Source organism: Oncorhynchus nerka, linkage group LG4, assembly GCF_034236695.1.
Source record: "Oncorhynchus nerka isolate Pitt River linkage group LG4, Oner_Uvic_2.0, whole genome shotgun sequence".
Lineage (NCBI taxonomy): Eukaryota > Metazoa > Chordata > Actinopteri > Salmoniformes > Salmonidae > Oncorhynchus > Oncorhynchus nerka.
In genome coordinates, this window is record NC_088399.1 from 34,206,396 (window position 1) to 34,232,795 (window position 26,400).

Consider the following 26,400-nt stretch of genomic DNA (forward strand, 5'->3'; position numbering starts at 1 on the left):
TTTGATGTGTGGTGTCTTAATTCATACACAACCATACACAAGAAATGTGATTATACAACCAACCTTGAGGTTCTCAAAGTGTTTGAGTGACTTGCAGTGCAAGTGGCGGGCTGAGGACTCAAAATGGTAGAACTGCTGGCAGAGTCTACAGAGGAACCCAGCCACAGGAACCACAAAGCTAGAACCTGGGAGACAGGCAGAGAGAGGCAAGTCAATGACAACAGAATGACACATGACAAAATCATAATGTGCAATATATAGCTAATATAACATGTACTAATGACTGATTCTGAATAGCTTTCATTTGACTATGGCAAGTCAGTGAGTCTTGTGTAATGACTCAGACAGTGCGTGTCCTCGTGTATGGTGTGTCACTCACCGTACACTGTGTCAGGGTCAAACTCCTCCTCTTCATCTACATCCTCTAGTAGCGCCACCTCCATCTGGGTTGGCCAGACATCCTGCCACACCAAATATACACATTACCAAATAGATCCATTACCAACAACGACATACAGACGTTTCAGGAAGATAATATGTCTAACATTTCTCCAATATTGATGCTGGGGGAAAAGTGAATGTGCGCATGGGAGAAAGAGCAAGAGCTGGAAAAGAGACGTGGTGTGACTAGGAAAACAGACATCAAAACTCTTTAACCAGAGATCATTGTTTTCAAATACTGTAAAAAGAAAAGTGTTGTCTTGAAGACCAAGTTCATTTGCTTTGACTAGTGTTCCATTTGTACATGTGCATTTGCGGGGCACATCAAAAAAGAAACAGAATTCCCTTTCCCCTCCATGTCTCACTCGTGTTCCGCCTGCTATATATATATATATATATATATTAGCCTACTTTGCAAACTGCTAGTGCCATTTACAATTAATTATTCTAGGATATAAACCCCCTAAACATACAGGTTCCACAATGGTAATATGCAAAAAAAAATATATATATATTTTTTTATTTCAAAGAGCATATTGTCATCAGCTTCATTAAGCCTTGGCCTACTCACCAAACAGATGCAGTGACTGTAATTCATCCCCTTGCACTGTTCAATGTGGATTTTTTTTTTAATTCAAAGAACCGGCATAATAAACTGTCACATGTCGGTAGGGCAATATCGAAAAGACCGATTTTGGTTCGTAAACCAGAAAAGAAAATTAAACACACCAAACTGAGCCCTGAATCTTAAATCGCAGTAGTTGTTTTCTTGACTGAATATACGAGGCAATTTAGCAATTGGGATTTTCTATCTGTAATGGTTACGATAAATTAGGCATTGTTGTGCACTGTTGGGATACAGATAAATGCACACATTTATCCCAGCGTGGGACCTTCTGTTCTAAAAAATATACACCACCGTTCAAAAGTTTGGGGTCACTAAGAAATGTCCTTGGTTTTTAAAGAAAAATACATTTTGTGTCCATTTTGCAGGTACTATTTAATGAAGCTGCCAGTTGAGGACTTGTGAGGCGTTTGTTTCTCCAACTAGACACTAATGTACTTGTTCTCTTGCACACCAGGGCCTCCCACTCTGATTAGAGCCAGTTTGCTCTGGTCTATGAAGGGAGTAGTACGAGATCTTTAGTTTTTTTTTGGCAATTTCTCACATGAAATAGTCTTCATTTCTCAGAACAAGAATAGACTGATGAATTTCAGAAGAAAGTGCTTTATTTCTGGACATTTTGAGCCTGTAATCCAACCCACAAATGCTGATGCTCCAGATACTCAACTAGTCTAAATAAGGCCAGTTTTATTGCTTCTTTAATTAGCACAAGTTTTCAGCTGTGCTAACATAATTGCAAAATGGTTTTCTAATGATCAATTAGCCTTTTAAAATGATAAACTTGGATTAGCTAACACAACATGCCATTGGAACACAGGAGTGATGGATGCTGATAATGGGCCTCTGTACACCTATGTAGATATTCCATTAAAAAATAATTTCTAAGCGACCGCAAACTTTTGAACGGTAGTGTATATATTTTCCATTCCAAAAAATAATGTGAGTACTATAACAGTAAAAAAAAAAAAAGTGTATTTTTATCCAATGCCCATCCCCATGTGTGAAAAGGCGTGTACACGCATATGCCTAACCTTCCCATGGGAGCTGCCTTCGCCGCCATCTTCCATTTCCTCTTCGTCCCCCTCTTCCTCCTCACATGCCTCCTCCTCCTCCTCCTCGTCGTCTCCATCGTCTACAAAGCAGCCTTGTGCATCCATGGCAACCAGTTCAGCCAAGGCCTTTGGCCCCCCCTCCTCCCGAAGCTGTAGTGAGAGGAGCACAGAACAGTGAATAAGGAGGGAATGGTTTGACAAGGGTTAGGGCCCAAGTGGCACCCTATTATTCCCTATTTAGTGCACTACTTTCAACTATGGACCATAGGGCTCTGGTCAAAAGTAGTGCATACTGTACGTAGGAAATAAGGGGCCACTAGGGACTCCAAAAATGTAATACATTTATTGGATTTCCAAGCTGCCGAGGCAGAGTATACACACACACACCTCGTCAACTCTCTGCTTGTGCCCCTGGGATTGCATGTGCTCCAGGAACAGGAGTGGGCTCCTGAAGTGCCTCTTGCAGACGGTACAGGAAGGATTGGAGGTGCGGCTGGCCAGCTTGTGCTCCCTGGTCCTGCGGTGCACCAAGACTGTACTGGTGTAGTGGATTTTGCAGGTAGCACACCAAAGCTGTGGGCCGGGTTTCTTCTCTCTGTGTTACACACACGCAGCTACATGAGTGGAAAGTTAAGTTCCTCTGCGTACACATAACAGACAAACTGAAACGATCCACCCACGTCAACCTCAGGAGGCTGAAAAAAAATGTGGCTTGTCACCTAAAACTTTTTGCACAATTGAGAGCATCCTGTCGGGCTGAATCAGTGTGGTGTGGTGTGTGGTGTGGAATCAGTGTGGTGAAGAAGACGCAACAGCGCCTCTTCAACCTCAGGAGGCTGATGAAATTTGGCTTGTCACCTAAAACCCTCACAAACTTTTACAGATGCACAATTGAGAGCATCCTGTCGGGTTGCATCCCCCCCTGGTACGGCAACTACACCGCCCACAACCGCAGGGCTCTCCAGAGGGGGGTGCACAATGCATCACCGGGGGCGAACTACCTGCCCTCCAGGACACCGACAGCACCTGATGCCACAGGAAGGCCAAAAAGATCAAGGACAACAACCACCCGAGCCACTGCCTGTTCACCCCGCTATCATCCAGAAGGCGAGGTCAGTACAGGTGCATCAAAGCTGGGACCGAGAGACTGAAAAACAGCTTCTATCTCAAGGCCATCAGACTGTTAAACAGCCATCACTAAAACTGCTACCAACGTACAGACTCAAATCATTGGCCACTTTAATAAATGGATCACTAGTCACTTTAATAATGCCACTTTAAATGTTTACATATCTTGCATTACTCATACCGTATTCTATACCATCTACTGCATCTTGCCTATGCCGCTCTGTCATTGCTCATCCATATATTTATGTATATATTCTTATTTCATCCCTTTGATGTGTGTATTAGGTAGTTGTGGAATTGTTATATTACTTGTTGATTGTTGAAACTTTAATGGGTTACAGAGTTAATGTATTGAGCTGTATCTAAAATATATTTTCTTTAGTTATTTACACATGTAATTGTATTAGAATTCGTGTGTTGGCGATTGAGAGAACTACACACATATTTCTGTTGTATTGGATTACGCTATTGACTGCAAGTTCCAGAATGCCTTGCGCCAGGAAATAGAGCGCGAACGCCCAGTTATGTACAACTGATTATCCTGACTTTCACTAGCAACTTTCTTTTATTGTTTTGTAGAATCTAAAAGTTGTTAAATGTAACGTGAACAAGTAGTATTACTAAAAGAAGCTTTAATTTCAAACCCGACGTCCCGAGTCATTACTTTGAAGACAGTTATTCTAGATTGATATCGCTGCACTGCCGGAACTAGAAGCACAAGCATTTCGCTTCACTCGCAATAACATCTGCTAACCATGTGTATGTGACCAATAAAATGTGATTTGATGGCCATCTGGGTCATATTCACAAAAACAAACTATAGCAAAACTTTTTTCAACGCAAAACAAGTGTTTCTTATTGGACAATTTTAGGCAGACCCTTGCTGTTTCAGTCAGTTGTTTAATTCGGTACCTATCGCCTAACTATTGGGTCTTACTTAAATCCCATTTACCTGTCACCAACGTGCACTAGTACTGACCCGTCCTTGGAGGAGCTGTCTCCGCAGCCTCCCTGCAGCGAATCCTGGACGCGGGGCATCAGGGTGACCAGACAGGCGCTGGACATGTGTTGGATCTCCATCATCCTCTGCTGGTGGACCAGGCCGTTCATGTGGCTCTGGAAGTCCTAATGAGGAAGAGAGAGGGATACAGCGAGATGTGAAGAGGGGGACACAGAGATATGACACAGAGAGATTCCTGTCTCACTAACCTCGGGCTGACAGCTCAACCATGTGGCAGCTAATGAACTTGACTAACAGGGTCGCTGAAGGGTCAAGCTGAGTGCTTTCCTTGGACCATTCAAACGCAAACATTCCACTCTACACCCTCAGGGGGTACTCTACCTGCTGGTTGTGACAGGCCAGAGTGCAGATGTAGCAATAGAACTTGTTGGCAGCATCACCCCCCTCCTTGCCCTCTTCCTGCCCCCTTTCCAATGCCCCTGGGGCAGTCTTGCCCTCTGCCATGTCCTCCAGGCTTGGAGTGAATGCCTGGCTCTCACCACTCAGCTGCTCAGAGGCTGGCATGGCCGACACTCCACTCTGAACCTGCTCATACACAAGGACCCTCAGATCAGGTCATCTCACTTTCTGTGAGCAAAAATCAGTGCCCCGCTACCCATCTGGACTAGCATTACAATCACGGTTTAGGCTTCAGTAAAGCCCTCTGTAACAAATAAAACTCACCTCGGCTGCTCTGCTCTCCTCCACTGCCTCTGCAGTCACTGGTTCAGCTATGCTCCCACCCTCCTCCAGAATGACACAGTCTGTTATTGGAAAGAACAGGTGAGAACTAGTCATACCAAGCCAAAAGGTGAAAGGCCAGTGCTTAAGCCACAGAGATATACCGATCTATGGTGTTCTGTAGATATGGCTGTAGCTCTGTGGGAGTAAGAGGCTTGGAATGGCTGCTGGAATGGTACACTATAGACAATAGTATGTGGACACCCCTTCAAATGAGTGGATTCGACTATTTCAGCCACACCCGTTGCTGACAGGTCTATAAAATCGAGCATACAGCCATGCAATCTCAATAGACAAACCTTGGCAGAAGAACAGCCTGTATGAAAGAGCTCATTGACTTTCAACATGGCAACGTCATAAGATGCCACCTTCCCAACAAGTCAGTTTGTCAAATGTCTACCCTGCTGGAGCTGCCCCGGTCAACTGTAAGTGCTGTCATTGTGAGGTGGAAACGTCTAGCAGCAACACCGGCTCAACCGTGAAGTGTTAGGCCACACAAGCTCACAGAACCACCAAGTGCCGAAGTGAGTGGCGTACAAAAATTGTCTGTCCGAGGCCTCCCAAGTGGCTTACGGCATTGCATCGCAGTGCTAGCTGTGCCACTATATCCTGGTTCGAGTCCAGGCTCTGCAATATCAAATGCACGAGTTACACCAGTAATGCACAATCCCTCCATCAGTGCTCAGACTGTCCGCAATAGGCTGAGAGGCGCTGGACTGGGGGCTTGTAGGCCTGTTGTAAGGCAGGTCCTCACCAGACATCACCGGCAACAACATTGCCTATGGGCAAAAACCCACCGGCGCTGACGAGTCGCGGTTTTGTCTCAGTGGTGATGGTCGGATTCGCATTTATCGTCGAAGAAATGAGCGTTACACAGACTCCTGTACTCTGGAGCGAGATCGATTTGGAGGTGGATGGTCCGTTATGGTCTGGGGCGATGTGTCATAGCATCATCGGACTGAGCTTGTCGTCATTACAGGCAATCTCAACGCTGTGCGTTACAGGGAAGACATCCTCCTCCCTCACGTGGTACCCTTCCTGTAGGCTCATCCTGACAATGCCACCAGCCATACTGCTCGTTCTGTGCATAATTTACTGCAAGACAGGAATATCAGTGTTCTGCCATGGCCAGCGAAGAGCCCGGATCTTAATACCATTGAGCACGTCTGGGACCTGTTGGATCGGAGGGTGAGGGCTAGGGCCATTCCCCCCCAGAAATGTACGGGAACTTGCAGGTGCCTTGGTGGAAGAGTGGGGTAACATCTCACAGCAAGAACGGGCAAATCTGGTGCAGTCCATGAGAAGGTGATGTACTGCAGTACCTAATGCAGCTGGTGGCCACAGCAGATACTGACTGTTACCTTTGATTTTGACCCCCCCCCCCCTTTTGTTCAGGGACACATTATTCCGTTTCTGTTACTCACATGTCTGTGGAACTTGTTCAGTTTATGTCTCAGTTGTTGAATCTTATGTTCATACAAATATTTACACATGATAAGTTTGCTGAAAATAAAAACGCAGTTCACAGTGAGAGGACGTTTCTTTTTTTGTTTGTTGCGGAGTTTACTTTTGGTCATGTAGTGTATGAGAACACAAACCTCCAGGCTGGCAGTCAACCGGTGGGCTTTGATACTCTGCTGCACTCAGGACCCCACCTGTCTCAGGAGGCTGCTCCACAGTCTCCTCTAACCTGGGACAGAGAAATAAAGGATACGTGTCACTACTAGCTGCTACCCTCCAAGGACTCATCACAGCATATAGATATTCTAATCTGAAGATATACATAAGCAAAACAAGAAAGAGGCTCGACACCCACCAGCTCAGATTGTTGTGAAATAGTTTCTGTAGTTAGAAACAGGTAAGACTAGCATTCCTACAACATTACTTTGTTGAAATATAACTTCATATCTGAGAAATTAATTGCACCCAAATTGGCCATTTTCATTTTTAGGATTCATATAATCACTAAAAATAGTACCCAACCTCAGATTTAAAAAATACATCTAATAAAATAAATCTAGTAATCACAAAAACAATTGTCAAAAGCCACCAACGGACCCCCACACCCAACAACGAGTGTACAGTATCAGTTTATGTTTGACAATTAGTATGATGCTGCAGCGTGGAGTATGGTTTCTTCATCCTATGCAATGTATTCGTTCAGAGAAATGATTCATTTAAGTTGTTAGGTTTCTGTCCCAACCTACATTCTGATATTACCAGGTTCTGACCACTAAATGGTGCTGTTCCTGCTATTAAGTGAAATCAAATGTTAAAGGGATTGTTCACCCAAATTACATTATTTCCCTTACCTGTAAGCAGTCTATTGACAAGGTATGATGGCAAACAATGCTTTGGTTGTTTGCCACTGTTTCAAATACATATATTTTTATTTTTTACCATTTGTGGCACAAATCCAAAGCAAGTCAATGCTACCTATATTAGAATTTTCCTGCTTCATGTTAAAATCATCCTAAAGTACCCCCAAAATTGATTGTGTAAATCAATGACGCTACTTATAGATGATTTGGATATGAAGTGCGACAATGCTAATATTAGGTATTGGATTTGTGCGACATACTCAAACAAAGTTGAAACAATGGCCAGGTAAACAAAACCAAAGCATGGGTTGCTAAAAAATGAAATAACAGTAGCACAATCGTCACAACATAGCCGGCAATGCCATCATCCTCTTTTACCACTTCAACAAATCTTTCCCAAACATTACTTTTCTGGCCCTCCCTTCTCTTTATGGTAAACTCTCCATTTTGCAGCTTTTCTTTTAATGAATTCAACTCTAACATGGTCCTTTTTGCCTCCGTGGATCGATGTTAACCGTTTCTGCCCGTTCCCAAAAGCATTAGGCGATTGGCATGTAGGCTATTTAGCACGCTATTTAGTTAGGCCCTAAAGTTTATAGGCTTACTTACACATTAAATACCAGATAGCCTAAAATAATGAAAGAAAACCAGCAATGTAGGCTATAGATATACATTTCACAAAAGTGATGAATCCATAAATGTAAGGTATTGTTTTCTTTATTCAACATGCCCACCACCTACATGCCCTTCATCCACACAATATCTAATAACTCGAAATCCGCCCAGTTCAAATCAAATCTTATTTGTCACATACACATGGTTAGCAGATGTTAATGCGAGTGTAGCGAAATGCTTGTGCTTCTAGTTCCGACAATGCAGTAATAACCAACAAGTAATCTAACTAACCATTCCAAAACTACTGTCTTATACACAGTGTAAGGGGATAAAGAATATGTACATAAAGATATATGAAATAGTGATGGTACAGAGCCGCATAGGCAAGATACAGTAGATGGTATCGAGTACAGTATATACATATGAGATGAGTATGTAAACAAAGTGGCGTAGTTAAAGTGGCTAGTGATACATGTATTACATAAGGATGCAGTAGATGATATAGAGTACAGTATATACGTATACATATGAGATGAATAATGTAGGTTATGTAAAAATTATATTAGGTAGCATTGTTTAAAGTGGCTAGTGATATATTTTACATCATTTCCCATCAATTCCCATTATTAAAGTGGCTGGAGTTGAGTCAGTGTGTTGGCAGCAGCCACTCAATGTTAGTGGTGGCTGTTTAACAGTCTGATGGCCTTGAGATAGAAGCTGTTTTTCAGTCTCTCGGTCCCAGCTTTGATGCACCTGTACTGACCTCGCCTTCTGGATGATAGCGGGGTGAACAGGCAGTGGCTCGAGTGGTTGTTGTCCTTGATCTTTATGGCCTTCCTGTGACATCGGGTGGTGTAGGTGTCCTGGAGGGCAGGTAGTTTGCCTCCGGTGATGCGTTGTGCAGACCTCACTACCCTCTGGAGAGCCTTACGGTTGGGTGCGGAGCAGTTGCCGTACCAGGCGGTGATACAGCCCGCCAGGATGCTCTCGATTGTGCATCTGTAGAAGTTTGTGAGTGCTTTTGGTGACAAGCCGAATTTCTTCAGCCTCCTGAGGTTGAAGAGGCGATGCTGCGCCTTCTTCACGATGCGGTCTGTGTGAGTGGACCAATTCAGTTTGTCTGTGATGTGTATGCCGAGGAACTTAAAACTTACTACCCTCTCCACTACTGTTCCATTGATGTGGATAGGGGGGTGTTCCCTCTGCTGTTTCCTGAAGTCCACAATCATCTCCTTAGTTTTGTTGACGTTGAGTGTGAGGTTATTTTCCTGACACCACACTCCGAGGGCCCTCACCTCCTCCCTGTAGGCTGTCTCGTCGTTGTTGGTAATCAAGCCTACCACAGTTGTGTCGTCCGCAAACTTAATGATTGAGTTGGAGGCGTGCGTGGCCACGCAGTCGTGGGTGAACAGGGAGTACAGGAGAGGGCTCAGAACACACCCTTGTGGGGCCCCAGTGTTGAGGATCAGCGGGGTGGAGATGTTGTTGCCTACCCTCACCACCTGGGGGCGGCCCGTCAGGAAGTCCAGTACCCAGTTACACAGGGCAGGGTCTCGAGCTTGATGACGAGCTTGGAGGGTACTATGGTGTTGAATGCCGAGCCGTAGTCGATGAACAGCATTCTCCCATAGGTATTCCTCTTATCCAGATGGGTTAGGGCAGTGTGGTTGAGATTGCATCGTCTGTGGACCTGCAGCCTTGCGAGGGTTAACATGTTTAAATGTTTTACTCACCTCGGCTGCAGTGAAGGAGAGTCCGCATGTTTTCATTGCAGGCCGTGTCAGTGGCACTGTATTGTCCTCAAAGCGGGCAAAAAAGTTATTTAGTCTGCCTGGGAGCAAGACATCCTGGTCCGTGACTGGGCTGGTTTTCTTCTTGTAGTCCGTGATTGACTGTAGACCCTGCCACATACCTCTTGTGTCTGAGCCGTTGAATTGAGATTCTACTTTGTCTCTATACTGACGCTTAGCTTGTTTGATAGCCTTGCGGAGGGAATAGCTGCACTGTTTGTATTCGGTCATGTTACCAGTCACCTTGCCCTGATTAAAAGCAGTGGTTCGCGCTTTCAGTTTCACGCGAATGCTGCCATCAATCCACGGTTTCTGGTTAGGGAATGTTTTAATCGTTGCTATGGCAACGACATCATCAACGCACGTTCTAATGAACTCGCACACCGAATCAGCGTATTCGTCAATGTTGTTATCTGACGCAATACGAAACATATCCCAGTCCACGTGATGGAAGCAGTCTTGGAGTGTGGAATCAGCTTGGTCGGACCAGCGTTGGACAGACCTCAGCGTGGGAGCTTCTTGTTTTAGTTTCTGTCTGTAGGCAGGGATCAGCAAAATGGAGTCGTGGTCAGCTTTTCCGAAAGGAGGGCGGGGCAGGGCCTTATATGCATCGCGGAAGTTAGAATAACAATGATCCAAGGTTTTTCCCGCCCTGGTTGCGCAATCGATATGCTGATACAATTTAGGGAGTCTTGTTTTCAGATTAGCCTTGTTAAAATCCCCAGCTACAAAAAATGCAGCCTCAGGATGTATGGATTCCAATTTGCAAAGAGTCAAATAAAGTTCGTTCAGAGCCATCGATGTGTCTGCTTGGGGGGATATATATACGGCTGTGATTATAATCGAAGAGAATTATCTTGGTAGATAATGCGGTCGACATTTGATTGTGAGGAATTCTAAATCAGGTGAACAGAAGGATTTGAGTTCCTGTATGTTTCTGTGATCACACCACGTCTCGTTAGCCATAAGGCATACGCCCCCGCCCCTCTTCTTACCAGAAAGATGTTTGTTTCTGTCGGCGCGATGCGTGGAGAAACCTGCTGGCTGCACCGCCTCCGATAGAGTCTCTCCAGTGAGCCATGTTTCCGTGAAGCAAAGAACGTTACAGTCTCTGATGTCCCTCTGGAATGCTACCCTTGCTCGGATTTCATCAACCTTGTTGTCAAGAGACTGGACATTGGCGAGAAGAATGCTAGGGAGTGGTGCACGATGTGCCCGTCTCCGGAGTCTGACCAGAAGACCGCCTCGTTTCCCTCTTTTACGGAGTCGTTTTTTTGGGTCGCCGGCTGGGATCCATTCCGTTGTCCTGGTTGAAAGGCAGAACACAGGATCCGCTTCGCGAAAATCATAGTCTTGGTCGTACTGATGGTGAGTTGACGCTGATCTTATATTCAGTAGTTCTTCTCGACTGTATGTAATGAAACCTAAGATGACCTGGAGTACCAATGTAAGAAATAACACGTAAAAAAACAAAAAACAGCAGTTTCCTAGGAACGCGAAGCGAGGCGGCCATCTCCGTCGGCGCCGGAAGTCTGCGCCGGAAGTAATATGAGTTAACCCAGTTATGAGTTAACCCATGCATTGCCAGCGTGGAGGGTCCGTGGGTGGCTTGTGGTACTATCAATTAGCTTAATTTCTCAGATATCAAATTATATCGCAACAAAATGTCGTTGTAGGAATGCTAATCTAATCTGTTTCTAAGTGCAGAAACTATTTCAAAGCAATTTGATGGTGGGTGTCATGGCTTGCTGAAATAAAATGCAAAGACTCACGAGGAATGCATTTATTCAAACTCAAAACAGTACTACTTACACCTCTGTCCTCTGCTTCTTCAATGCCGGCTCCTCAGGCTCCGGTTGCACTGAAGGCTGTGCCTGTCCATCTGGCCCTCCCACTCGTCCATCTGCAGGAAGAGGGAGACAGGGCTGTCATGTGCTACTGTACCAACCACAGAATTACTGGTTTCACACCCACTCAAAAACAGAGAAGAAGAAATAGGAAAAGAGGAAGCAACCCCCCCAAAAAACACACACAAAAAAACCCGTTTTTTCATGCTTCTGAGATCTCACTAGCTGCAAATAAAAACCTAACAAATGATAACATGAGATGGCAACACCAGCTAGCAGTGAGTGTTCAGGTACGGTCCTACCTTTCAGAGCCTTATTATTGGTTTCCCCTGCTGTCCTGCTGGCTGCAGGTCGGCTAAATGTGCTCCCCAAGGCTCTCTGCTCATTTTCCCTCTTCCGATCCGGCTGCCGTGACCCATAGTCCTACATGAACAGGGTGAGGCATTTGATCAACAATTCAACTGCTCTCTCAGCAATCAACGTGTGCAACAGGTATAGAGGACTCAAATGTTAAAGATTATAATATTGACCAATTCAGTATTTCCATAAGCAATTATCATCAAGTCTCCTCATAGTTTGCCCCACAGTATCAAAACAACCTTAGCCAACAACTGAGTAAAACACAAAACTGTTAGCTTGTCAAACAGAAAGCTCAGACAAGGGTGCTCAGTGCCTTGTAATTATCCATAGTTAAATAGAGGTTTGATTACGTTGTTGTTGTAGTAGCGGGAGTGGGGGTGGTAGTGTCGGGCAGGGAAGCCCATGTGGGGGTTCTTGATGGACATGCCCATGGGTACAGGGCCCATGAGAGAGGACCGGGCCCCTGCAGCAAAGAACTGGGTGAACTGCTGCCCACTCACCGCTGCAAAGCCCTGCATGCTACCTGGAGGGCCAGAGACAGGAGAGATAGAGGTAGGAAGAAAGTGTGGGTGGAGATGAGCATGAGGAGAAAAATAATAATTGGTGGAAAAACTTTCAGCACTGGTGTAAAGTATTTAAGTAAAAATACCATAAGTAGTACTTTAAAGTATCTGTACTTTACCATTTATATTTTTGACAACTTTTACTTCACTACATTCCTAAAGAAAATAATGCACTTTTTACTCCAACATTTTCCCTGACACCTAAAAGTACCTGGACCATTTTCCTGTCCAAATGTAACAAGACACACACTTATCAAGAGAACATCTTTGGCATCTGATGTGGCAGTCTCACTCAACACAAATGCTTTGTTTGTAAATACAAAAACAAGACAATTTTGCTGTCTGGTTTGCTTAATATAAGAAATATGATACTTAAGTACATTTTACGAATTGAATTTAAAATGGATACTTAAGTATATTCAAAAACAAATACTTTTAGACTTACTCAAGTAGTATTTTATACTAGGTGACTTTCACTTGAGTCATTTTCTATTAAGGTATCTTTCCTTTAACTCAAGTATGACTATTGGGTACTTTTCCCACCACTTTTTCCAGCAGTAGGGTAGTGCCAGAGTTTCTATCAGGTGGTCTTTCGGAACTACAAGGCGTTCTACAGTCAAAGTGATAACAGTTCAGAGAAACTGACAGCTTTTTCACGTACGCACCAGCTGTAGATAAAATGATGTACTACAGTATCGAAAAAAAAAAGGGAAAAAAATATCTGTCGTTTTCTGACATTCTGAAATGCGCTCACCTTGCATCTGCTGCATCATTATAGCCCCTTGTAACATTGGGTTGGGGGCCATGATGGAGGCCCGAGTGGCCATGTTGACCACACGGGGAGGTGGAGGAGCAGGGCCTTGTACAGCCATGGCCCTGGTCATAACAGAGGGAATGGGCATTACTAAGCAGTATTTATATACTTAACAAAAATATTTAAAAAACATGCAACAATTTCAATGATTTTACTGAGTTAGTTCATATAAAGGATATCAGTCATTTGAAATAAATTCATTAGGCCCTAATCTATGGATTTCACACAACTGGGCCAGCCAATCAGAATGATCCCCCCCCCCCTCTCTTGCGGTTGTGAGGCAGGTTGGACATACTGCCAAATTCTCTAAAAAGATGTTGTGGCAGCTTATGGTAGAGAAATTTACTTTCAATTCTCTTGCAACAGCTCGTGGACATTCTTGCACTCAGCATGCCAATTGCATGCTCCCTTAAAACTTGAGACATCTGTAGCATTGTGTTGTGTGACAAAACTGCACATTTGAGGGGCCTTTTGTCCCCAGTTTTAATCAGCTTCTTGATATGCCAGTGTCAGGTGGATGTATTATCTTGGTAAAGGAGAAATGCTCACTAACAGGCATGTAAACACATTGCATAAAATGAGAGAAATAAGATTTTTGTGCATATGGAACATTTCTGGGATCTTTTATTTCAGCTCATGAAACATGGGACCAACACTTTACATGTTGTGTTTATATTTGTTCAGTATATTTACACACAATACAGTGTCAAACAATTGGCCACGTTCAGTTCGATAACAAATACTATTTAAACATTAAATGTGGAGTGCGTTCAGCAGGACAGAACAGTTTCCAAAGTTTATTCCACAGAAACTATACTGTTCTGAATGACCATGGGTATATTCATTTAGACGAAGACAGTAGCAAACGATAGCAAAATGTTTTGCAATGGAAACATTTTACAACAAAAACATGAGTTTCTATTGGATACAATCAGGTAGGTCCCTCCCGTTTAGTTCTCTTTACCTCTGTTGGCTTCAAGTTGTTTCCTAGTGAATAAACCCCGGGTTGAAGAAGGTTGTGATTATGGGGGTGTGCTGCACAGGTTTTTGCAAATGGTAAGTCGCTCTGGATAAGAGCGTCTGCTAAATGACTTAAATGTAATGTAAATGTAATGTCACACCATAACCACCACACTTAGCTAAGACATGTTTTTTTTTCCAGAAACGCAAAAACAGTCTTACAAACCGTTACAGAACGTAGAGAAATGTTTCATTACTTGAACGCACCCCTGGAAAATTCAACCAAGATAAACATCACACCACCTGCCTGATATATCAGCAACCAGTGGTGTAGCGGAGGGATACACCTTTTTTCTTTCTTTCAGTGAGCATTGCGTATACTCACTTCTAAGACGGACCCCCATTAGTCGACTGGTAGATTGTTTTAGTAGAGCAGTAGCAAGTATATATTTATTCATGGTACAGTTGACACCGGTCTGACTCGCGCCAATCTCAGTAGACTAATACATTACAGAGGCCGTGTGGATGACACAGTCCAAGGGGAGTGTGGCTAAGATGCACGTCTCTCTCCAGAACGTGCTCTCCCGACAATTTGTTCAGTCATTGCTTCATAACTTCATCGTGTGAATTGTTTGTGTATATCAAATCCCCATTACACGTATAACCAGTAGTACATTTTAATGTTAATTCCTAATCTACAATGTTCATTTAGAGTAACTTCTGATAACACATTCAATATATTATTCCAGTCTTACCTTTCAGAGTGGACACATTGTTTGCAGAGCTCACAACCTATGCTACACTTGTGAGAAACAACTTTTGGTTTATTTAATTCCATTTATGAGTTGTCAATTTAGTCATGGTCTTGTTTGAAGAGCTACTGTCAATGTTGAGAAAGGACTACGCTTAGAAGTAGGCCTTTAGGCTACCTGGCCTGAATGCAAATGTAGGCATATAAATGTGGTTTACGCCATATCAATTATGTAGTACAATACAAAAATCATGTACAAAGTAGCCTACACAATCGCAAATATATTTCACCCAAATATATTTGGCTCACACACCGAGTTTCAAAGGAATATCAGGCAATATTTCCCGCAAGAGAGCTTAACTGGTTGTCGCATTGAGCAGCTCACAGATTTGAACAACATCGGTAGGGTAGGAGAGATGTTTCAACTTATGATAATACCAGTAAATGCTAACTAAGGCAACAATGGGTATGCAAAGCATTGAAAACATTTGGTCCAAAGTCAGTTGGATCTTTGCGATGCGCAACTCAGCCATCATGCTCTGTTTGAATATACTTTTATTTGTTTACCTTTACTTAACTAGGCATGTCAGTTAAGAACAAATTCTTATTTCCAATGACCCCCTAGGCACAGTGGGTCAGCTGCCTTGTTCAGGGGCAGAACGACCGATTTCCACCGTATCCGCTCGGGGATTCGATCTTGCAACCTTACAGTTACTAGTCCACCGCTCTAACCACTAGGCTACCTGCCACCCCTAAAGGCTTTGCAGATAAAAACTTCCTTATTAAAAATGTTCACTGCAAAGTAGGCTTACCTGGCAGAATTTCATGATGATTTTTGAAAACTCTGCCACTACATTGGAGCCTACAGTACAGAAACCCCACTAGCCAAAAGGTCTCTTGCTAGGTGCACAATTGAATTAAAAGCAACTACACCCTCACCCATTTTGTTTCTTCCCCAGACCTAAAATGTGTTATCCTGGTGTGTAGTGGTGATTTTTTTTTTTAATTGAACCTTTATTTAACCAGGCAAGTCAGTTTAGAACAAATTCTTATTTTCAATGGTGGCCTAGGAACAGTGGGTTAACTGCCTGTTCAGGGGCAGAACGACAGATTTGTACCTTGTCAGCTCGGGGGTTTGAACTTGCAACCTTCCGGTTACTAGTCCAACACTAACCACTAGGCTACCCTGCCACCCCTTGATGGGGCAAACTGAAAAGAAGCATGCCAGCAAAGCCAACAACACTAAACAATACATTAATTGCACCATAACAGTGACAAACCATACCCACATTAAGCTGTCCCAAAAGCAAAGTCCCAACAGCAGTTCCAACACCTTACCACAGCTACACCTGGCTACCAGCAGAGCCTCATCTGGCAGCAAAACAGTTCATTCAGTCTCATTTCCTGCCTTAGAAAAAAAACATAGCTGATATTGCTGACTTGCTTAAAGAAATGTGGTTTCTACTGCCAATTGAGATGCACAAACTATGGCATAAGTGGACGACGAACAGATAGGAGGCGATCCGTAATTTTGACTAAGACATTAATGAGCGAGCTGTGATGGACGTAGTCAGTATACAGTGGCTTGTGAAAGTATTCACCCCCTTAACATTTTTTCTATTTTGTTGCCTTACAACCTGGAATTAAAATGTATTTTGGGGGGGGGGGGGGGGTGTATCATTTGATTTACACAACCTGTTAAATATTTTTTTATTGTGAAACAAGAAATAAGACAAAAAAAAAACAGAAAACTTGCATAACTAGCGTGCATAACTATTCACCCCCCCCACCTTGCAGCAATTACAGCTGCAAGTCTCTTGGGGCATGTCTCTATAAAGCTTAGCACATCTAGCCACTGGGACTTTTGCCCATCCAAGGCAGCTTCTTCAAGTTGGATGGGTTCCACTGGTGTACAGCAATCTTGAAGTCATACTACAGATTCTCAATTGGATTGAGGTCTGGGCTTTGACTAGGCCATTCCAAGACATTCAAATGTTTCCCCTTAAACCACTTGTGTGCTGCTTTAACAGTATGCTTAGGATCATTGTCCTGCTGGAAGGTGAACCTCTGTCCCAGTCTCAAATCTCTGGAAGACTGAAATAGGTTTCCCTCAAGAATTTCCCTGTATTTAGTGCCATCCATCATTCCTTCAATTCTGACCAGTTTCCCAGTCCCTGCCAATGAAGAACATCCCCACAGCATGATGCTGCCACCACCATGCTTCACTGTGGGGATGGTGTTCTCAGGGTGATGAGAGGTGTTGGGTTTGCGCCAGACATAGCGTTTTCCTTGAAGCCCAAAAAGCTCAATTTTAGTCTCATCTGACCAGAGTACCTTCTTCCATATGTTTGGGGAGTCTCCCACATGCCTTTTGGTGAACTCCAAACGTGTTTGCTTATTTTTTTCTTTAAGCAATGGCTTTTTTCTGGCCACTCTTCTGTGAAGCCCAGCTCTGTGGAGTGTATAGCTAAAAGTGGTCCTATGGACAGATACTCCAATCTCCGCTGTGGAGCTTTTCAGCTCCTTCGGGGTTATCTTTGGTCTCTTTGTTGCCTCTCTGATTAATGCCCTCCTTGCCTGGTCCGTGAGTTTTGTTGGGCGGCCCGCTCTTGGCAAGTTTGTTGTGGTGAAATATAATGGTGCTTTGTGGGATGTTCAAATGTTCAGATCTTTTTCATAACCCAACCCTGATCTGTAATTCTCCACAACTTTGTCCCTGACATGTTTGGAGAGCTCATTGGTCTTCATTGTGCCACTTGCTTGGTATTACGTCTTGCTTAGTGGTGTTGCAGACTCTGGGGCCTTTCAGAACAGGTGAATATATACTGAAATCATATGACAGATCATGTGACACTTAAATAAAGTGCACCTGTGTGCAATCTAACTAATTATGTGACTTCTGAAGGTAATTGGTGGCACCAGATGTTATTTAGGGGCTTCATAGCAAAGGGGGTGAATACATATGCACCCACCACTTTTCAGTTTTTTTGTGGGATTTTTTAAACAACCTTTTCCCCCTTCCATTTCACCAATTTGGACTATTTTGTGTTTAAAAAAAACCCGGTATATTACAGGCTGTAATGCAACAAAATAGGAAAAATGCCAAGGGGAGGTGAATACTTATGTAAGGCACTGTAACTATTTGTCCAGCACTATTGAAATGTACAGCGACAGAATTCAGAACATGGGTCGTTCTGACAGTATTCTCCCTGAACACCAAGTCAGAACCGTAGGATAAATAAATGGGGCACATAAGCAGACAATTAAAGCTATTACAATAATCGATGACTACATTTCTCTAAAACAGGCTACATGTGCACCACCAAGATTGAACAATAGGCAAAATTATGATGGGAAAAGTGACCAAATTATTAGGGTGAGACACATGGGGGTACTAACAGCTTACTACAAAACATACACTTAGTATTACTTTCTTAGCTACAGACAGTACATACCTCCCTGGCATTTTACATTATTTATGCAGCAGCATATAAGACATTTTTGGACTCACCATGTTGTGCTGTGATCACTTGAACAGGAAGGTGGCATGGCGGTCCTTCGTGGGCAAATTTTGTCATCAAAGTTTGTCATTCTCGGGATTTATGGTGTTTCCTAGACAACTGGGAACTCGGAAAAAAACAAGGTCGAATCATGATAATGTCAATGATCTTTAGGTCGGCGCTCTAGAAAGAGGCCCGAGTTCCCGACTTGAAATTCCCGAGTTGGATGACCATTTTTCCGAGTTCCCAGTTGTCTTGAACTGACTGAAGTAAGATTTCCCAGCTGAGGTGTTTTGAGCATAGCATTAGCCATGCTGGAGGGACAGCATGGCCAATGTGAATGTTTATCCTTTTAAGCTGGGAAAAGATACCCTTAAACACAGACTTGGGACCACACACCCACTCCACTGAATAGCAGGCTAGCGATTGCTTTGAGATGCTTGCAGTTAGCCACTGATTCCTTCCAAACCGCTCAATATTGAATTTGCGATTTCCAACTTGTTGTAATGTTTATGTCCAATGGCCGATGAGCACCGATACATTTTATCTGTAATTTCTCTTCATGACTAGGATTGAAAAGGATTCACCAGTAGATTGTAGACTTCATTCATGATGACTGTTAGTTTGCTAAGATTTTGAATGTATGATGTTGACATGATCAGTCCAATCAATGCTACTGTAGATATGTGATTTGATGTCATTTTATCTGTGGCCAATGACCTTGAGCCTTCTTGGAAGGGCACTTCAATATAACTCTGGCAGCACCCAAGAGGCTTGAATTTTCTAGCTCTACCTTTAGATTTTGCAATGACGTACTGTCCCCATGAGTGACAGAATAATGAGCCAATCAAACCGTAACTAGAAAACATTACCAACCCCTATGCTCCGTATTTTCTGAAGGCTGCCCCAACACCACAGAAAGCACTGAGCTAAGCTGAACCACCTGCATTTTGGAGCTGCCTTAACCTCTTCAACCTATGGGGGCGCCATGTCATTATTGGATAAAAAGACGTGCCCGTTTTAAGCGCAATATTTTGTCACGAAAAGATGCTCGACTATGCATGGAATTGACAGCCTTGGAAAGACAAAACTCTGACGTTTCCAAAACTGCAAAGATATTATCTGTGAGTGCCCCAGACCTAATGCTACAGGCGAAACCAAGATGAAGTTTCATACAGGAAATGCCCCAGATTCTGAAGGCGCTGTGTTCCAATGTCTCCTTATATGGCTGTCAATGCGCCAGGAATGAGCCTGCCCTTTGTGTTGTTTCTCCAAGGTGTCTGCAGCATTGTGACGTGTTTGTAGGCATATCATTGGAAGATTGACCATAAGAGACTACATTTACCTGGTGTCCCGCCCGGTGTCCTGTGTCGAAATTATTGCGTAATCTGTAGGTCCATGCGCGTTCCATTTCTTCAGAAGAGAAAGTCAACTGCCACGAAGGATTTTATCGTCGATAGATATGTGAAAAACACCTTGAGGATTGATTCTAAACATCGGTTTGCCATGTTTCTGTCGATATTATGGAGTTAATTTGGAAAAAAGTTTGCGTTTTAATGACTTAATTTTCATTTTTTTTCTTACCCAAACGTGATGAAGAATGATGAATAAAACGGACCGATTTGTCAACACAAAATAATATTTTTGTAAAAACGGAACATTTGCTATCTAACTGAGAGTCTCCTCATTGAAAACATCTGAAGTTCTTCAAAGGTAAATGATTTTATTTGAATCCTTTTCTGGTTTTTGTGAAAATGTTGCATGCTGAAAGCCAGGCATAAATCCTATGCTAGGCTATCAATACTGTTACACAAATGCTTGTTTAGCTATGGTTCAAAAGCATATTTTGAAAATCTGAGATGACAGTGTTGTTAACCTGTTGCTTCTACTCGGGACGCTTGCGTCCCAACTAGAGCTCTGGAAATGCAAATGCGCTACGCTAAATGCTAATAGTATTAGTTAAAACTCAAAAGTTCATTAAAATACACATGCAGGGTATCGAATTAAAAGCTACACTCGTTGTGAATCCAGGCAACAAGTCAGATTTTTAAAATGCTTTTCGGCGAAAGCATGAGAAGCTATTATCTGATAGCATGCAACACCCCAAAAGACCCACAGGGGACGTAAACAACATAATTAGCATTTCGGCGTTACACAAACCGCACAATAAAATAGAAAACATTCATTACCTTTCACCATCTTCTTTGTTGGCACTCCTAGATGTCCCATAAACACTATTTGGGTCTTTATTTCGATTAAATCGGTCCATATAAAGCCTAGATATCGTTATATGTAGACTGTGTGATAAACGAAAAAAACATTGTTTCAAAACGTAACGTCATTTTTTAAAATTCAAAAAGTCGACGATAAACTTTCACAAAACACTTCAAATACGTTTGTAATGCAACTTTAGGTATTAGTAAACGTTAATAAGCGATAAAATTCATCAGGAGGCGATGTAAAGATCATTAGCTGTCCGTCTGGAAAAATGTCCGGCTAGAAACTCAACGAAAATATCCGGTCCTAGACCGGAGGAGATACGGTGTCCTGCATGTGTTTGACCAAGAAAAAACTCGAAGGGAAATGACAAGACTCTAGACACCGTGTGGAAGCTGTAGGTACTGCAACCTCAGTCAATTAATTGTGGTTCACCTTTATCAATGGGATCAAGTAGCGCATGGATATATTTTCCCATTTTCAGTGATCAGTTTTTCCTGTGCTTTTCGATGTAAATGCCGTTCTGGTAAAGCCACAGCAGTGATTTAACCAGTTTTTTAAACGTCTGAGTGTTTTCTATCCACACAGACTAAGCAAATGCATATACTATATTCCTGGCATGAGTAGCAGGGTGCTGAAATGTTGCGCGATTTTTAACAGAATGTTCAAAAAAGTAGAGGGTCGACTGAAGAGGTTAACAAAAGGCTAAGCTTGAGAGCAAATAGATTAATTTCATTTGCGATTTTCATGAATAGTTAACGTTGTGTTATGCTAATGAGCTTGCGGATAGATTTACACAATCCCGGATACAGGTTTTTTTCGTAGCTAAACGTGACGCAGAAAACGGACCGATTTGTCAACACAAATAATACTTTTTGTAAAAACGGAACATTTGCTATCTAACTGAGAGTCTCCTCATTGAAAACATCTGAAGTTCTTCAAAGGTAAATGATTTTATTTGAATCCTTTTCTGTTTTTTGTGAAAATGTTGCCTGCTGAATGCTAACGCTAAATGCTACGTTAGCAATCAATACTGTTACACAAATGCTTGTTTTGCAATGGTTGAGAAGCATATTTTGAAAATCTGAGATAACAGTGTTGTTAACAAAAGGCTAAGCTTGAGAGCAAATAGATTAATTTCATTTCATTTGCGATTTTCATGAATAGTTAATGTTGCGTTATGGTAATGAGCTTGAGGCTGTAGTCACGATACCGGATCCGGGATGGCTCGACGCAAGAAGTTAAGAAAGAAAAAAAATGAGACCAAGTTTGTATGCGCCACCAGCCCTGAATAACGAGTCGCCACTGCTCGTGTGGTATAAGCATTGTTGGTGACTTAAAACAATTTTTTCTTCTATAAAACAAATACATTTTGAGAGTGAAAACCTTAACTATAGGAAAACCTAGAATTTTTACACAGTGCGCCATTCCGCCGTTGGGCGGGCTGTTTTCGCAAAATTAGAGTATAGCAACTTCTCCAGGCAGGACTGTCAAACTACTGCTAGCAAATCACACTTACATTTAAGGGTCTGTTCATAAATTCACTCTATCTACCCTCAATTTCAAACACTCGTCAGTGTACCAGAGCACAGAATAACTGATTAATTTACGAACGTGCAACACCCGTTGAATATGACTGGTATGAGTAAACTTCGGCAAAAAAATAAATAATAATTGCCAGACGCACAGTTATTAACATGAAAACAGCCTAACCAACTCTGCTAGGGTGAGTAAAATGGTCAAAGTCCTCTCATTTGTGTCTGGAAGTAGCTAGCAAGCTAGCCAATGTTAGCCGGTTAGAGTGCTGGGCCAGTAACCGAAAGGTTGCTGGATTGAATCCCCGAGCTGACAAGGTAAAAATCTGTAGTTCTGCCCCTGAGCAAGGCAGTTAATCCACTGTTTCCCGGGAAAGGAAGACGTGGATGGTGATTAAGGCAGCCCACCGCAACTCTCTGATTCAGAGGGGTTGGGTTAAATGCGGAAGACATTTCAGTTAAAGGCATTCAGTTGTACAACTGACTAGGTAACCCCTTTCCTGTTAGCTTGGGTGCTTGACTGCCGTTGTGAGGTAAGAACGCTCGGATCAACCCTTCTCCTTTGGAAGGCCAAGAGGTTCTAATGGTCATACCTGGTACACGTCTTAACACGTGTAATTCAAATTTCTCACGTGCTTTTTTTCAAGTGTCAAATGTCATTTTTTTGTACACATGATTTTTTCCCACCTGTCCAGTGTGTTTACAGGTGATTAGAATGTTTGAATATCGTACCTTCAGACGCATGAAATTGTGCCACAGCACACGTTCTGAATGCCTGTGTAGTAACGGGTACATTTCGTTGTAGCCCCTCCCTACTCAATTTCTGGGAGTTTGACTTTAGGCCCGTTGTGATGAATCGCTTACTCGGGGAGGGAGGGGTTTCTAAATATGGGTCAAATTGTTAACAATAGTAAATTACATTATAAAACATTTTAATTCAGCCTTTGTGGTTTGGAAAGTATAGTGACTATTGCTTTAATTTATTCATCAAACAAACGGGGTTTGGAAAAGTAGATACTTGTCACCAAAACAATCCCATCTGGTGGATGGAACCTGTCATAATTATTACTTAAAAATATTTTTATTTTATTTTATACTTAGCTTGATACTTCAAACAAGGAAAAATTATGGATAGCTAATTCAAATGGGGAAAAAAACACGTGTTTTTTTTCAATACATAAAAATAAACCAAAGAATAATAATGTGACGTTAGCTACAAAATAAGCTGTTTTCGAACAGGTGTAATGAACGCGTGTAAAATTTGCCCATAACAAGCGTTCTGATCATCTGTAGAGACACATCAACTGTAAACACACACTGAACAGGCGAAAAAAAATTCGCAAGTACAAAAAATGATATTTGACACATGAAAAAAATTATAGTGAAAAATGATAATAAAAAATTTAAAAACGTGTTCCGGGTAAAATGATTAGAATCTCTTGGCCTTCCATATTCTCTCTGGCCAGAACGTCCAGTGCGCGCTAAACGTTCCTAGAACGAAACGCTCCTAATTAACTTACGACCCGGAGCGCACTCTGATAGCGGTGGCAATTTCCGTAGTAGGCCTGCTGATCCACGACCTCGAGTTCACATTTCTTACCGTCCTCCTTGGTGGTGATGATGATGATGATGCCTGGGTGCATGGTGCGATGGAGGCGGTTGTGGTGGCGCAGGCGGCGGCGGTGGAGGGGGCTGCTGGAACAGTTGCTGAAGCTGCCGCAGGTGACGGTGAAACTGTTGCTGTTGTTGTTGCTGCTGCTGCTGCTGCTGATGGTGGTGGTGTGGGTTAAACATTCCGGCGTTGTGTTGTTGGTGTTTAATGCTAAACTGCGTGTGTCCGTGCTTGTTTGCAGAAAAGCCTGTTGACGACACCTTCTCGGGTCAGGTCAGGATCTTGGTCAAGGAAAAACAAAGCGTTTGATAATAATCTGATCCACAATAAACCTCTAATCCAGCTAACATTTTCATACTTAGTATACAGTACATTGCTATGGATGAAATAGCTAGCTATGTGTTTTTTTTTGTAGCATGTGGTTTCTAGCTAACATTAGCTAGCCAGCAATAGCAAAACTAGTCATGTCCACCCTCTCCGGATAACATAACTAGCTATCTATCTATCTAGCCTAGCAATTGGGCCTAGGATTAGCTAGTTATTTTTTGGCTAACAAGCAGTTTAGCTAGTTGAGATAACATTTAATCTGAATAATCAATGGTAGTTACATTTCAATTACACGGTGTATTACCATTATTTGTATCATATTAACGTTACCTACTTTTAACGGAATGAATTCTTTTAGAAGGGCAAGTTAGCGACGGTCTGCCTCCTGTTGAAAGTTAGCAGCGATTGTTCCGTTGAGACTGCGCACTTGGTACCGGTGTTTTACTGGGATGCGCACTCTGATTGTCGTTAATATGCGTGTGTCGCCCTCTTTCACTTAGGAGGCTGAAGTACAGATGACGTCGTTTAACCAATTCAGCACCATGGACAGATCAACATTGTCTTCCAAACCAATGCCTACCAAACATAATCAACATTGGCATAACACAATATGATATAGCTAGTATAAGTGTGTCAACATAGCCTATTTAGAAATAGCTGCATTGCTTACATAGCCTGTATTTTCTATTTCGTACAGCATAGCCTAGTACAAGAGAGAGCACACGAAGCCTAGGGGTGCAATTATGTTGAGCTAGATCTCCGTGGTGCATGCGCGTCGGTGCAGGGATGTCAGCGTATTCTGAGAAGAGATCATCCCTCGGTGCTGCGTGGTAGAGAGCTGAACATAGCTGTATAAGAGAGTGGAGAGAGGAGAAGCGTTCTGTGTAGAGGGAACACCGGGGAATCGTAATCAATGAGGGTGCAAGCAAAATTAAAATAGAAGGCGTATTCCAAACGTTGAAACACCTTTCACGGAAGGGTGTTAAGGGCCAAGGACCGAGAGAAACGTTTTCCCTCATTTCATTATAATCTGTAAAGGAGCGACATATTCCCTTGCAATCATGGGGAACCGGGGGATGGAAGACCTTATTCCTCTGGTGAATAAAATGCAAGATGCCTTTTCGGCCATCGGTCAAAATTCTCAGTTGGACCTGCCTCAAATTGCTGTGGTTGGCGGGCAGAGTGCAGGGAAAAGCTCGGTATTGGAGAACTTCGTTGGGAAGTAAGTGGTTTTGTGTTTTTGGACGCAAATGCATCTCTCCGTTATCAAAGTCTCCTAGGCTGCAATGGTTCTTGCACACCTACCCATCCCCATCCTCCCGTTCCATTGGCTTAGCTCCAGCCATGAGATCCATTGGATAACTTTAACATGATATAGAATGTCTTAAATAAAGATGATTTTCTGCAATTATTGTCTTAGAATCACCAGTCCCTCTTCGAGAGTAGCCATGAGGGAATCTGAACATATTATTTGGTTACATAAAACCTTCCCTGTAGTCCACAGGCTAATTGCTGCAGTATGTACTGGTAGAGTACCAAACCAAAATGGACGTTTTGATTTTCTTGTTGGTGCTCCCTATTATAAAATCATTGTATATATTTATAAACAATATTAATTGCAATATTTCTTGGCGAATTCTTTATTTCCTATATGGTACTATTTTCAATGTTTGTCATAGTGCAAATCTACATTACATATAAAATAATCCCTCACTATTTTGCATTTCCTTTGATATTACAAATAGCCTATTGTACATGGGAGGTTACCAGTTCTTACAGACATCATAAATGTACCGGTTTAAAGGGGGTCGAATGGGGTGCGCATTTCCCTCCATTCTCAGTTTTTCCACCTTGCCCTCAGGGCTCATAGCACATTGGAGGCCAAGGCCCCATATGTAGGGCCTTGTAAACACACAATTCCAACAAGAAAGCTTCATGTGTGGTTGTTTTTCAGACAGGGTTTCAATTTTGTCATTCATTAACCAAACACTCAGCCCACAAAATATAGATATTATGTGTATCTGATACACACCTGGTGTGAGATATGAATAGACTACATAACATGTTTTTTGTGGCTAGTTAATTATGTCATAGTCCCTATCATAGACCCTCTCACAGAGTTGATGATGGATAAACCGCATATCTCCAGGGACACAACCCCGCTATACTCTGCAGTATGACCTTGCGAAAATACATAGAGA

The 26,400-nt window shown here is 42.6% G+C and overlaps 2 protein-coding genes across 12 annotated transcripts in view; one reads left to right on the forward strand and one right to left on the reverse strand.

The window, feature by feature from the left end:
- LOC115122861 (cip1-interacting zinc finger protein-like) overlaps nucleotides 1–24,640 on the reverse strand; it is a 28,867-nt gene extending 4,227 nt beyond the window's left edge. Inside the window, exons 1-14 of one of the 3 annotated variants that reach the window (XM_065017479.1) lie at nucleotides 24,534–24,640; nucleotides 23,861–24,153; nucleotides 13,238–13,359; nucleotides 12,271–12,443; nucleotides 11,863–11,983; nucleotides 11,526–11,616; nucleotides 6,586–6,677; nucleotides 4,931–5,010; nucleotides 4,589–4,792; nucleotides 4,199–4,371; nucleotides 2,506–2,713; nucleotides 2,098–2,268; nucleotides 380–461; nucleotides 64–185 (exon numbers count right to left, since the gene is read on the reverse strand). In XM_065017479.1, the coding sequence (XP_064873551.1) occupies nucleotides 64–185; nucleotides 380–461; nucleotides 2,098–2,268; nucleotides 2,506–2,713; nucleotides 4,199–4,371; nucleotides 4,589–4,792; nucleotides 4,931–5,010; nucleotides 6,586–6,677; nucleotides 11,526–11,616; nucleotides 11,863–11,983; nucleotides 12,271–12,443; nucleotides 13,238–13,359; nucleotides 23,861–24,054 (1,833 nt within the window). In that variant the 5' untranslated portion in view covers nucleotides 24,055–24,153; nucleotides 24,534–24,640. The remainder of the gene's footprint in view (nucleotides 1–63; nucleotides 186–379; nucleotides 462–2,097; nucleotides 2,269–2,505; nucleotides 2,714–4,198; nucleotides 4,372–4,588; nucleotides 4,793–4,930; nucleotides 5,011–6,585; nucleotides 6,678–11,525; nucleotides 11,617–11,862; nucleotides 11,984–12,270; nucleotides 12,444–13,237; nucleotides 13,360–23,860; nucleotides 24,154–24,533) is intronic. The other 2 variants (XM_065017480.1, XM_065017481.1) reach the window with 2 other exon arrangements.
- A 268-nt stretch (nucleotides 24,641–24,908) lies between these two features.
- The window catches only part of dnm1a (dynamin 1a), an 82,805-nt gene continuing 81,313 nt past the window's right edge, over nucleotides 24,909–26,400 (forward strand). For 6 of the 9 annotated variants that reach the window (XM_065017473.1, XM_065017474.1, XM_029652039.2 and 3 more), the window contains exon 1: nucleotides 24,910–25,421. In XM_065017473.1, the coding sequence (XP_064873545.1) occupies nucleotides 25,261–25,421 (161 nt within the window). In that variant the 5' untranslated portion in view covers nucleotides 24,910–25,260. Of the gene's footprint in view, nucleotides 25,422–26,400 lie in introns of all 9 variants that reach the window. The other 3 variants (XM_065017471.1, XM_065017476.1, XM_065017475.1) reach the window with 3 other exon arrangements.